The sequence below is a fragment of the Phodopus roborovskii genome, unplaced genomic scaffold (assembly GCF_943737965.1).
Source record: "Phodopus roborovskii unplaced genomic scaffold, PHOROB, whole genome shotgun sequence".
NCBI lineage: Eukaryota > Metazoa > Chordata > Mammalia > Rodentia > Cricetidae > Phodopus > Phodopus roborovskii.
Window position 1 is genome coordinate 21,861 of NW_026125536.1, and position 13,908 is coordinate 35,768.

General features: G+C 38.2%; 1 protein-coding gene across 1 annotated transcript in view; it reads right to left on the minus strand.

Annotated features, from left to right (window-relative positions):
* Positions 1–13,908, minus strand: part of LOC127216139 (uncharacterized) — a 41,209-nt gene that overhangs the window by 15,080 nt on the left and 12,221 nt on the right. Inside the window, exons 4-5 of the mRNA XM_051176684.1 lie at positions 5,149–5,219; positions 3,489–3,583 (exon numbers count right to left, since the gene is read on the minus strand). Of these exons, the coding sequence (XP_051032641.1) occupies positions 3,489–3,583; positions 5,149–5,219 (166 nt within the window). The remainder of the gene's footprint in view (positions 1–3,488; positions 3,584–5,148; positions 5,220–13,908) is intronic.

A 13,908-nucleotide genomic window follows, 5' to 3' on the forward strand; every position in this document is an offset into this window, starting at 1 on the left:
AACCTGGAGAGATAGCCAAGTGATTAAGAACACTGGTTGCTCTTCCAGAGTACCCAAGTTAGATTCCTAGCACCCACAATGGAAGGCAGCTCCTAACTGTAATAGATGTGGTAGAAGAAAAAACTGACTCCTGCAAATTGTTCTCTGATCTCTATACATCTGCAGTGACATAAACACATATATCAAGCAAACACACACAACGATGAATTTAAATTTTTTCAGGCTTAGGACATTCAAGAATGTTTAAAAGGGTGTGTGTGGCTGGATAGATGGTTCAGTGGTTAAGAGCACACCCACATTAGGTATGGTGGCCTACAACTACCTGAAACTCCAGTTCCTTTTCCTGACTTCCACTGGCACCAGACTCACACAAGGTGCACAAATGTACATGCATGCAGGCAAAGCACTCACACATAAAATATATCTAATATACATAAAAATTTAAAGGGAGGTGTGGTAGGATACAATCTGTAACCCCAGCACTTGGTGGGTGAAGGCAGGAAGATCTGAAGTTCAAGGTCATCCATGGCTATAGAACCAGTTCAAAGTAGGCAATGTTACATGATCTCCCATTTCAAAAAAGGAAGGAGGGAAGAAGTAACAATGAATCTGGTGCTCTTGTTTTGTATATTTATGAAGTCATAATTTATCCATTAAATAAAGCCATTTTGGTGACTGCAATTTCAGTTGGTAAAGTGCTTCTTTTATAAGCACAAGAACCTAAGCATGAGCCCCATTATCTAAGGGTTACTATTGCTGTGATGAAGAGCCATGGCCCAAAACAACTTGGAGGACAGGATTCACTTCAATCACATTCCCATTTAAGAGTTCACCCTCAACAACAACGAGGCAGGAACTCAAGGGCAGGATCCTGGACGCAGGAACTGTCACAGAGGTCATAGAGAAGTGCTATTTTACTGGCTTGCTCCTCATGACTTGCTCAGCCTGCTTTTACATAGAATCCAGGACCACCAGCCCAGGGATGGCACAATCCACAATCAATCAGTGCCCTACACTTGCCTAGAGTCCTATCTTGTTTATAGAGGCCTTTCCTCAAGTGAGACTTTCTCCTCTTCCAATGACCTCAAGCTGTGTCAAACTGACATAAAACTAGCCCAGCACCCATGTAAAATGAGAGACATGGTGTAATCTCAGTGCTGAGGACATGAAAGTACAAGGATTCTTGGAACTCACTAGCCAGTAAATTTAGCCTTATCAGTAAGCTCCAGGCCAGGGTTCTATCACAGAGAGGGTGAGGGGTGTTTCTGAGGAGGACACCCAATGTTCTCTTTGTCTTGCACACTCGAGCAGGCACGTGTACAAACACACCCCAAAACATATGCATGCACTCACAAAAATAAAATTACAAAACAAAAAATCTAATCATCTCATTTCCTACAACACTAAATGCGGGAAACCTCTGGTTGCTCTTCCATAGAACCAGGGTTTTGACTTCCAGAACCTACATGACCGTTCACAAACATTTAGAACTCCAATCCCAGAGTATCCAATACCCTCTTCTGGCTTCCCATGTACCAGGCACACACAGAGTTAACAGATACAATGCAGGCAAAACACTCCTACACATAAGTAGATGAGTGAAATGTGGAAAATAACAGTATTCTACAGAAGAGAGATTTATTATACATTACAAATGGATTAATCCAGGAGAAAATGTTTTAAGATATGCAGTAGTACATGCCTATAATCCCTGCAATCAGGATCATAAACAAAATAAAATTTAAAATGGAAGTATTTACAGAAACACTAAAGAACTAGTTTATTACCTATTAATAGTTGTCACATTCCTAATTCAAATGTTGGACTTGCCCACAAACTAAGTTTCTTACTATGTTTTATTATACATAGAAAAATTTTCAAGCTCTTTTATTTAAGACAAGGTCTCAATAAGTAGGTCAAGCTGGCTTCAAACTTCAGAGTCTGTCTTCAAGCAGATGTACTGGCAGTGTACGGAATTCCACATTTTGTCACCACACTAGGCTTATGCACTTAATATAGTTTCAACTGCATTTCTCACTAGGAAATGACAAAGATGTTTCCTATTCCATATGTCTTGATACTTTTGTTTGGGTATGTACGGCTAAAAGCACTCACTGCTTATAAAAAAGTAATCTGAAAACCCTTTTTCATCTAGATATTTCTGGCAAATGAGAGATAAAATGAAGTCAAGATTTAGCCCCTAAGAGTTCCCCCATCAACAAATGCATCTGTGAAGGGAAATTACTCATAGTTTCAATTAGATCAAATGTTCTGTGTCATTTAGAGGCCAGGGACTGAGAGGGCTTTCCAAGGACCAGTAACCACCTCACTGATGACCACCTCCCAGTGAGAGCATGCCTCTTGTAAAAGATTTCCTTCATCCCTCTTCAGGAGGAAATAAGAAAAGGCACCTGGTGAGAGCCCCAATTACTACTTAATGGGTGTGAATTACCCAGGATGCTGTGAAATCACCCTGGCCTTCAGGCATGCACAAACAACCGTTTTGTGTGTTTTGTGTGTTGGCTGCTGCGCTGTCCTCACTCCCAGCTTATAGGAAAATGTCCCTTTAAGAGGAAGTGGCAGTAAAAGCACCCTGAATCCCAAATCTGTGGGGTACTATCCCAATATACATCTTTTGGATAAAGAATAAAGGGGGAAGAAAAGAACAAAAACAAACAAACAGCACTCTTGGTCCAGCTTCCTGAATCGTATCCATGATCCCAGAACTTGGGAAGGTACAAGCCAAAAGGATCTTGAGTTCAGGGTTACCAAACTAGAACATCAAACACTTCCTCAAAAACAAAATCAGCCAAGCAGTGGTGCCACACCTTTAATCCCAGCCCCCAGGAGGGCAGCCTGGTCTACAGAGAGTTCTAGGACAGCCAGGAATATATGGAGAAACCCTGTCTCCCAAGCAAACAAACAAAAAAAAAAAACAAACTCAAAAATCAACTACCTCCACCACCACCCACATACACAAAGTAGAGATCCTGGGATCTGCCTCAGTGCTTAAGTATGTGCTTAGTATGTACAAGGTTCTATGTTCATCTCCAGGACTAGAAGAGAAAAAAGCAGCATAACAAAACCCACAGAAGAATGGTGAAAAAATATGAAAACAAGACAACTACTTCTGAAAGGAAATCCAGTATTGAAAATTTAAATCATCACTGGACGTTGGTGGCACACGCCTTTAATCCCAACACTTCGGAGGCAGAAGCAGGCAGATCTCTGTAAGTTCGAGACCAGTCTGGTCTACAGACTGAGTGCCTACAGACTGAGTGCCAGGACAGCCTCCAAAGCTTCACAAAGAAACCCTGTCTCAAAAACAAAACAAAACAAAAAACAAAAATTTTTTAAATTATCAGTGGGAATGAACAAGCAATGAAAGGGATACAAGTCTTTGCTAATGCTGTTAACAATAACAAGACTTTACCAAGAATTTCATTTTTGTAGCACACTAGTAATAAAACAACTTAATAACCACGTACAGTTCCAGAAAGGACATCATGGGGACAACAGTTGAGAAGGTGGCTCTTGCATACTCTGTCATCGCTGAATTTGATTCGTTGTCGAGTAGTATCTCCTGTAATATAGAAAAGTTAACAATATTCAAGGTTAGACAACTAGACAGTGTTTACATTTTGAAAGTCCTAGTTATCACTAGCTTCTGGTGTTTGACATCTTACAGACACTTATAAATCAACCCAGGAGGGATTAGTTTTTTATATATCATCCTATAGAAAAACTATTTTAGACAACATGCAGTTGCAGTTTATGTACTGCAAATGTAATTCAAATAAATAGTCAAAGTGGGAAAGCAAAGCATTCTGTTAAATAAATAAAAGTACTTCAGAAAAGCAAAGGATTTTAGAGCAGGAATGGACTTTATGGGTTATCAAGTCCAACTCCTTCACATTGCAGATGAGGAAAATGAGGCCCCCAAAGAGGTTAAGCAACTTGCAGCAGGACCCACCAAGTTTCTAATGGTGTACAATGGTCTCTTGACAGTAAGCACTAATTCATTTCATAATTATTTACATTAATTGAAAACATAAAAAAGTAATCTTGCAAACATTGCATACACACTGCGAGTCCCCACTGAACCCCAGACGCCATTTCTTCCACTATTTTGTTCCAGATGAAGTGTCTCCCTTTTGCTGCTGGGAGGAGTTTAGAGGGTAGAATAAGATGCTTAAGAGCGTACAAACCTGGAAGAAGGACTTACACACCAGTCAGACAAAGGCACATTGCCTAAATAAAATGTTAACTTTAATACCTCCAAAGATTCCATACTTCCAACTTTTATGTGTTCTGTGCTATGTTGCCAAACAAGGCAAAATAAAATACATTCTGTACTCGTATAAAAAACACAACTCCTAAACAGAAGCAACCAACCTGCTTATCAAATATAGCTATTTACTCAAAAGCTTAAAGAGTCTAAGGAAAGATAACTAGCTACAGTAACAAAATACAAATGTTAGTTGCAATTTTTTTTTGGGGGGGGGGGGCTTTGAATCTCTGAAGAAATAAAAGAAGAACTCACAGGGTTGTTTCCTCTATGCAGAATGATAAGCCCTAAAAAATGTGGCTTAACCTTAAAATGATTATCACCAATAAATGAAAATCTACTGGTGAATTACTGGAGCGAAAACTGTTGAAATAAACCAAAAGATTGTAAATACCTCTGCAGTTCACATGACACCTACAGCACTCCAAACATTTCAACTAGGAAGCAATTCTTAAATTAAATTCTGTATTTTCACATGTGAATAACAAACGAAGAAAAAAACCATTCAAACTTTACCCCTATTGAAGAGCTTAACTTAAAGTCAACTAAACACTATGGGGTAAGATTTTGTTCAAATTGTTTTAACTTGGTTAAGAAGATGTAAAGAACATTCTGATTTGCAACTAGGACACATACATTTTTAAGAAAGATAATTTGCTAAAAATCATAGCTTCAGAGCAGTTCAACAATAGGTTTTCTGAGGCTAATCTCTAGTAGGTTATTTGTGACATAATTTGGAATAATCCATTTAATGTTCAAGCCTGCTACTATGTTACTTTGATGGTCTTTTATTTCCTTTTAAACACGACTGCTTCTGTTCCACATTCATTAACACATCTGAAAAGTTAGTGATAACTCACGGCTCGGCGAATGCGGGGCCTTTCTGAAACTCCCTTGCAGATTGAAGTAGGCAGGCATAGATACATTGAACCTTTACAAATAAAACAAGGGGCCAGATTGTTCAGTTTGTATAGAATAGACTCTGCCAGCAATTTCAATACAGCACCTACAAGTACATGTTGACTGTAAAGATTCTTGTATATGAAAACAAAAGTGAACAAAATCAGAGTGTTCGTTTTTTTGTTTTGTTTTTACAATATGACTTAACAAGTATAAGCCCAGAGAAAAATATGGCTGAAGATAACTAAATCCCAAGACTGGAACTCTACAAATGGCCCTTGGGCTACGTGAGAAATGTTTCTTTAAAAGTATGTTTCAATGAAGACTAGTGCGTGCCTCAAACTCGTATGAGAACCAAGCTACCATAAGCCCACATCAGAAAGCTAAAGCCATAGAAGCTCTTTGATCTTAGAAAGACTTTGCTTAAAACTCTACTATAATTGTGTTAATGTAGAAAGTGATCAATTTCTAGGGGATGAGGGGTATTTACAAACCTAGCAATTAATTACCTGTTACAACTATCTAAACTTTCTGGTAATGAAACAGCAGTGTCAGTTCAGTCTATTGTAAAACATGGCTCACGGGTAGATGGGGTCTAAGTGAGATCTCAGAATAAAGTTAAAATAAACACGTTTTATTAATCAAACATCTCCTCTAATAGGATGCCCATTTTTTGCTTAAGAAATCACACTAAGTGTATTAACAAGGGATACATGCCCTGAAGACACTATCAGATAAAACATGAATAATTACAAATATAAACACAGTAACAGTAGCCCTGGTGAGCTTTAAAATAATGAAGCAATCAATTTCTATAAATGCCAAAAAAGGCATCTAAAATACTTCACTACAAATAGGCAAGTATTCCATAAACATTTGATAACTGCAGCAAAAATATCAAACATAGCTTTCAAATATTAGCCATTATAAAAATCCTTTTACTAAAATAATAAAAACTGGATCCAGATGAAACAATACTCTGAGAAGGATGTGTAAGTGAGGATATGTCTATCAATATTTTAAAAGTTCTACTTAGGGGAATTTTATGGCTCATATTTTAAAGTAATTTGGCTACAGTATTACAAAATCATGCAGCATTTGAGTAAATTTGGGCTTAAGACATAATAAGTATGACTTAACTTCATAATTTTAAAACAGAAATGCTTTAATTTTTCTCTCTGTCACATCTGGCCCAAACCATGTTTTTCAAAAGAAACCAGGTAAAATAGAACCCTATTAGGAGAAAAGATTATTAGGGGATAGATATGAACAAATATCCTTATAATAGAGGGTTTTATCAATTCGACATGCTTTATATATTTTTGTTACCCAGTAACTGAATCAGACACACACAAAAATCAGAGTTAATTCCCTTAATAAATTCTCACATGCGTTTAAAAACTAAATTATGAGGGAAACTGCCCTGTCACAGTGATACTAGATCCTAATCATAGAATCAAACCTATTAGTGATGCCTGCCTCTGTGCTACAAAATGGAGTTACAGAGCTCAAAACAAATGTTCTGCTCCCAAGGAGCCCATTTTCACTAGAGAAATAGGAAAAATAAAGAATAGTAACACAAAATAACATGACCCAAGTGTCAAAGGGATGTTTTTTAACATACTAGAACTATCACCAAAAGGTTGGGAAAGGCCTCATGGACTAAGTAGAAGCCAAAATCTGAACACTCCAGTCAAGACTTAGAAAAAGACAAACATTTCAGACCAGAATATTATCTTTGACAAAGTTTACAAAAGGTTTGAAGGTTTGGGGAACAGTAAGTGAACTTATAGTCAGCTTTGACAAATGGCTGAGTATGTCTGGGAATAGAGGATGGAGCCAAGGGTACAATTTTTGGATGGTGAAATTTAGTTAAGAGCTTTCTTCAACCCATATTTATATACGAACTTTTAGGAAATTTTTGAGATGGTCAGTGGTGGCACATGCCTTTAATCTAGCACTCAAGAGACCTCCAAAGGCAGGCGAATCTCTGCAAGGCCAACCTAGTATACAGAGCAAGTTCCAATATGGCCAGGGCTATACAGAGAAACCCTATCAACAAAAAAAGAAAAAAAAAAAAATCTTAAATGAGGCAATAGATTAGACCAAGTTTAGTCAACAACAAAAACAAATTATCCTACCTATAAAAACATGTTTCTCTGCCCTATGACAGAATTAATTAAACTTTATGTATAATCACAATGCAAGATTTTTAGAATAAGGAACTGGATTTTTTTTTTTTTTTTTAAAGGCTGGGTCTCATGTAGTTAAGAGTTGTCCTTAAACTCATTATACAGATAAAAATTACCACAATTCTGATGCTCCTGCCTCTCCCTCCCAAGTTCTGGGATTACATAGAGGCCCATACCACCAGGTCCAGTGAGGAAACTGATTTCCAATTTTGGGTGGCCACAAACCAGACACTTTTCATTTGAAGAGAAGCACAAAAAGTGTCTATTAATCATGTCCACCAAACAACTATCTTCAGAATGACAACTTCAATGCCTTCTTTTGTTCAATACTTTCTTGGGTGTCATCAGTTGTAACACTTAAGAACATTTGGGCCACAAGTATACAATAAAAACTGGAATGCATAATGTATCTCTCCAGTAAATGAACCTAAGGTGGTACTGAGGCATCCGTCTCACTGGGAGGATGAAAAGGTCTATTCTAAAACCAGGGTTCCCATCCAAATTGCACTCAACACTGCTCTCAAAAGTCCCTACAATCTGCTATTAAAAAAAAAAAAAAAAAAAAGAACCCCACTGTAATACCCAATACAAAATTACGATATAAGCTTTATTAGTAGCACATAAAAATTTGTGGTCTAAGTGGTATCTGACTTTGTACACAGTGCATGCTATTTTCCCAAAGCCCACCCCTCCCCCTCAGTTTCTCCCACCCACTCCCCCCCTTACAAATAATAAACCAAATCAACTTTCATAAATTTAGGTGCTATTTTAAAAACATCAAAATTTTACTTTACCCATTCTCTCCGATGCTCCCTGTATTTTTTTAAGCTGTGAGTGGATGACCATGCTATGTGATCAACAACTGTGAAGTTAGCAAAAGTGAACTGAGTTTAGTATGGTAATTTTGAAAAAAAAAAAAAAAAACCTTAAAGTTTGTAATAGTTGACATTTAATGGTATGCAGACATTTAATGGTATGCAGAATCCTATCTTACTTTATATCATCAGGCATTAATGGCAAGCAACTTATAAAAGCAGTCAATATTTCTTTGTACAAGAGCTCAGCTTAGGGAAAACAGAGTAGAGCAGTGGAAATATCCCATGTCTATTAATGAAGGCAGAGACAAGAAAGCTCTTTCACGTTTTCTAGAATGATAAGCAACGTGTCCACCACCATCTGTAGATGAGTTTAGGATCTTTTATCCCTCAGTTGACTTGGGACACACAGGTTCCTTCCCTCTGAAATAAGACCTACACCCCTTCAGTAATAGGAAAGGTAGAGCTAGGAAGAGGTATAGAAATGAAAACGAGTTGAATCCTCCAAAAAAGACAAGCTATTAATACCCTTCCTTCCAACATAAGCTGTACACCCACATAAACTGTAGGAACTACATAAAAACCTATGGCCAGTTTCTTGTCTATCCCAGGGCAAGGAGATAATTTAAGAAGTGTCTTCACATGAGCCAAGGTGACTCCTATACTGAGGGGCCAGCCAACCTGGTCATTCTTCTAACACAGCCCTCCCTGCACCTTACTTATCTGACCTACCGTTTTAAGTCCTGTAACATTCATCTATTAAAACCTTTTTGCAACTAGTTTTTGCTTGACAAAGGGAAGCTGGCTAGTGTCTCAAATGCTAGCTTGTGATCCTTCTGCCTCAGCCTCTCCAAGTGTTGGGGTTATAGGTGTACAGCACCACACCCAGCTTTTGCTTTTACTTTTATGTGTATGAGTTTTGCCTACATACTGTATCATATTTGTGCCTGGCGCTCTCAGAGCTGAGAAGAGGACACAGAATTCCCTGGAACTGAAGTAAGACAGTTGTGAGCTGTCATGTGAGTACTGGAAACGGATGCAAGAGCTGCTCCAAGTGCTAAGTGCTCAAGACCACTCAGTCACCCTTCCAGCCCCTAATTACTTTTTCGTGGGGGGGGGGGGGGAGGACAAGACAGCCTCTTATAGCCTAGGATGCCTAGAGCTCATTATGCAGCCCGATGACTGCACTTCTGCTCTTCCTGCTTTCACCTGGCAAGTGTTGGGGTTAGTGTGCATCAATCACCACACCCACTTTTGTAAAAATACTTATTACCCCCTTTTATTCTACCTTAATAAATGTATTAAGTTTGATCTATTGCATATTTAAGCAATTTACATTGTTTTATTAACAATATAATCAAATACTTTCATACAAAAGCAAATAGTTATGAGCCTTCCAGTGGAATGCCAAGATATCTGATTCTGAATCCATACATTCACACTTAGTAGCCAGGCAGTGGTGGTGCACACCTTTAATCCCAGCGCTTGGGAGGCAGAGGCAGGAGGATCTCAGTGAATTTGAGGCCTGCCTGATCTGCAAACTGAGATCTAGGACATCCAGTACTGTTTCACAGAAAAACACTGTCTCGAAAAACAAAATCAAAAACAAAAAAAATTCAAATACATGCTTGTTTTAGGAAGAAAAAAAATTCCAAAGTAAGTATTTGGGGAGAGCAGAGGAGGAATAGGGGTTGGAAACACAGTTTAACCATGCAGCCCTGGCTGGTCTCACTCAGCTCTTTCTGTCCCGGTCCTTCAACTTTTGGAATTACAAGCACACACCCCACCTAGCTAGTAACTTCAGTGCTGCTGTATATGATCAAAGACCATTGCTGTTTTACAAACTTTTAAACTCTAAATCACTTGCATATGAAAACCCATACAACAAAATTATTTTTAAAAAATGGAGCCAGAGAAAATGTTTACATCAACTTTAAGATGCTAATAGATAGTAATGATGAAAATACAAGAACAGAAATTCTGAAGAACTACATTCCAAGGCTACATGTCACCTACTGCCCCAACCTAGTCTTTCATCATACAAAGGGTCCTGACAAATAACAAAAATTAGTGCCACTATATTCGTGGGGACATCTACTTTAGGAGTTTGTCAGCATACTTCTCTCTGATTTAAGAGAGACGTTACCAAGAATTAAACTACCAAGTAGGTTAACACAAGGCCGGGCAAAGTGTGGCATGCCTGCAGCCTCAAAATGTGGGTTGCTGAGGCAGTAGGACTGCCATTAACTTGCACACAGTGATACTATATAGTAAGTTCTACAGTAGACTGAGTAGGTACAGAGCGAGACCTTGCCTCCCAAAAAAAAAAAAAAAAAAAAAAATTTTTTTTTTTTAGACAGGATTTCTCTGTGGCTTTGGAGCCTGTCCTTGAACTCGCTCTGTAGGCCAGGCTGGCCTCGAACTCACAGAGATGCACCTGCCTCTGCCTCCCCAGAGCTGGGATTAAAGGTGTGTGCCACCAACACCCAGCCTCAAAATATTTTTTAATATGGTTATACAGAATCCAGCACATGTCAAAAGTAGCAGCCTACTAAACTTTATTTTGACCAGAGTTGCGGTTCATCTCTGATACAGTTACACTTGTACTATGATTACTTGGTGCCTTGTAGCTTAGAATTTTCTACAAACAAAATTAGAAGCAATGGAAGCTATCTTCCCCACCCTAGCACGGGTTTTGTTTTGTAGACCAGGTTACCTAGAACTTTTGATTCTTCTGTCTCAGCTGCTTCCCAGCTGCTGGAATTACAGATGTGTAGTACCACATCCAGATAAAAGCTGCTTTAAATAGCTGAAAAGAACCGAAGATGATGTGATTGGCTGTTTTATCCACTAAAAAGATGCCCAAAGAGTTGGATATGGTGGGGCTCACCTCTAATCCCAGGGCTTCTGAGGCTGTTCCAGGCTATCAGGGCTACACTTTAGTCCCTGTTTCAAAAAACAATCAAGTCTCCAATTGTTTGAAACAGCTATAAAATATCAAGAAAAACATTCCCAAATCAAAAATCAACAAAGGAAAAAAAAAAAAGAGTACTAAAAAACAAGCGAACACCTAATGATGATTGAAAATGAAAAAACATAGTAGCATTAGGAAGGAGAGGTGAGCCTTGGAGTTACAAAACAGCACAGCAGAAAAACTGTTGAACATACATCACATGGGTTGCCTCTGGGGACTCTGCCATTCTTTTTAAAATATGACCAAAATATATAAAGTAGTACTTGTTTTTTTCAAAATTGAATAACCATAATCAGTATTAAAAGCATCACTTAAACATAGTGTTTGTAAATGTTTACATATTAGATTGTTGGTCTCTCTAGGATTACTAGTAGCTCATGTCTATATCCAAGCACTCAGGAGGTTGAGGCAGGAGGATTACCTAAATTCAAGGCAGTTTTTATGGGAGAGAAACAAACTAAGAAATGAAGCAAAATACACCCCAAATTTCTAAGAATAAGAATAGTCTTCTAATAGTCTAATAATAGTCTAAGAATAAGGCAAGTCTTCGTGAATTTGAGGAATTTCCAGAGCAGCCAAGACTTCATAAAGAGACCCTATCTCAAAACAAAACAAAGACTAAAGCAAACTGGGAGATCCAAAGGAAAGTGGTTGAGATTCTACTGCTATCAATGAATTATACGCTGAAGCTGGTCAGCCAACAATCAGTTAAAACACTTGGGTGGGGCTGGAAACTCCTGCAGAGGACCTAGGCTTCATTTCCCACATCCATATCAGGTCACAACTGCCTATGATTCCAGTTCCCAGGGACCCAATGACCTTTCCCGCCTTCCTCTGGCACTGTACACATGATACACATACAAGCAGGCATATATACGTAAATTTAAAAACGAACAAAAATCAAAAATCCACCAGTCGTAAATATTCCCTCTAATACTACAAATTAAATTGTGACAAAAATTTATCATACTATTAAGTTTCTGATGTCTGAGATAAATCATCTTTTTCCTAACAAGTATGCTCCCCTGTGTCCCCTTATATAAATCAGAATCATGCTATCCTCAGCATTTCTGTTGCTGTGTTCCCATTTCACATTGCCACTGTGTTAGGAACATATTGTAGAACTAGTAACTCTCATGAAACAAAACACCAAAGAAAAAAATTAGAAGCCAAGCTAAATGAAGCAATTTCATTCTGCAGGTCTAGATGACTTCCCTAGAGATGACTGAGAACATTCCATTTCACAAGTTTGCTATTTCTGGTCAGCCACTTCTACTCACGGGCCTGGATATATACTGGCAAATAACTTTACATCTTATCTAACCACCTACAACAGTCATTCAGTTTCATAATAAGATACTTACCACACAGTAACAAACATCAGCTCAAGTTTCTACTTGGCAATAGTCTATTTAATATACCTGACAAATTCTAACATTTAGCATATAAAATTCTAAGTGACAAGAGTCTAACAAAGCTCGGCATGGTGATCTATCTCCTTAACCCTAGAACTTGGGAGGCAGCAGTTGGCAGGTCTCTGTGTTGAAGACAGCCTGGTCTATACTGATAGTTCAGGCCAGCCAGGGCTACACAGAGAAAGCCTGCCACAAAAAAACCAAAAAGAAAAAAATATAATAATAAACAGTTTAAAAACAAAACAAAAACAGTAAGGTCAGAAAATTTATCTACAATAGGGTTTCTTAAATGTTTAGTTGAATCAAAACTGTAATCTCAGTACTCAGGACACAGGGAGAGCTGGATCTCTGTTCAAAATCAGCCTAGTTTACATAAGGAATTTCAAGGCCATACAGATTTAGTATAAAAAAAAAAAAAAAATAAAACTTATTAAGCATAACTGCTGGCCTCCACCTCAAGAACAAGAATTTGAGCTGGGCGTGGTGGTATTCATCTTCAATCCCAGAAGGCATTCCAGGACAGGAGAACCAGGGCTACCCAGAGAAGCCTGGGTGTGGGGGTTGTCTCTACAGAGAGGGCAGGAGTCCAACAGGGAAACACACTGTGAGAACAGTAGCCAACAAAGAGTTTGATTGGGGGTTTGGAACCTGAGACACTCTCATTCTGTAGCCCAGGCTGGCCTCAAACAACGAAATTCTCCTGTTCAGCCCCCACTGGGCAGGGTTACAGATATGAGTTACTATTTCTGGTCAAATGAGTATTTATTTGTAAAATGCTTGCCGAGAATGCATGAAGCCCTCAGTTTGATACCTAGCACCACATAAAACTGGATGCGATAGTCCATGTCTATAATTCCAGCATCCTCATGACATAGCAAAAGGTCATCCTAGGTTATAAGAACTCCTACTTCTAAAAATAAATGAGTTAATAAAAAGCAGGAAGCCATAGAACTAAACCTTTATTAAAACATCTTCAAGCACTAACTGTAAACGGCATAATACATAGAGAACAGGATAAAATACAACACAAAACGTGGTACAGTGTGCACCCTCCATAAATATCCACCCTCCCTACTGAAAAGCAAAGCTTTGGATAGTTTAAAATATGAAATTGAGGCCTACAGAAATCCGAGGTCTCAAGAAAATAAAAACAAGCAATTTACCATATTCTTGAGACAGGACAAAAGATTCAGCAAGAGCAGCTGGTTAAATTCTTTTCACGATGAGTCAAATAGGTCAAACATCAGTTGTACATGGTTCACAACTAAATTAGAACATATGGGTCAATAGAGTGTTTTCTATAAGAAAAGAAATTAAATTCTTT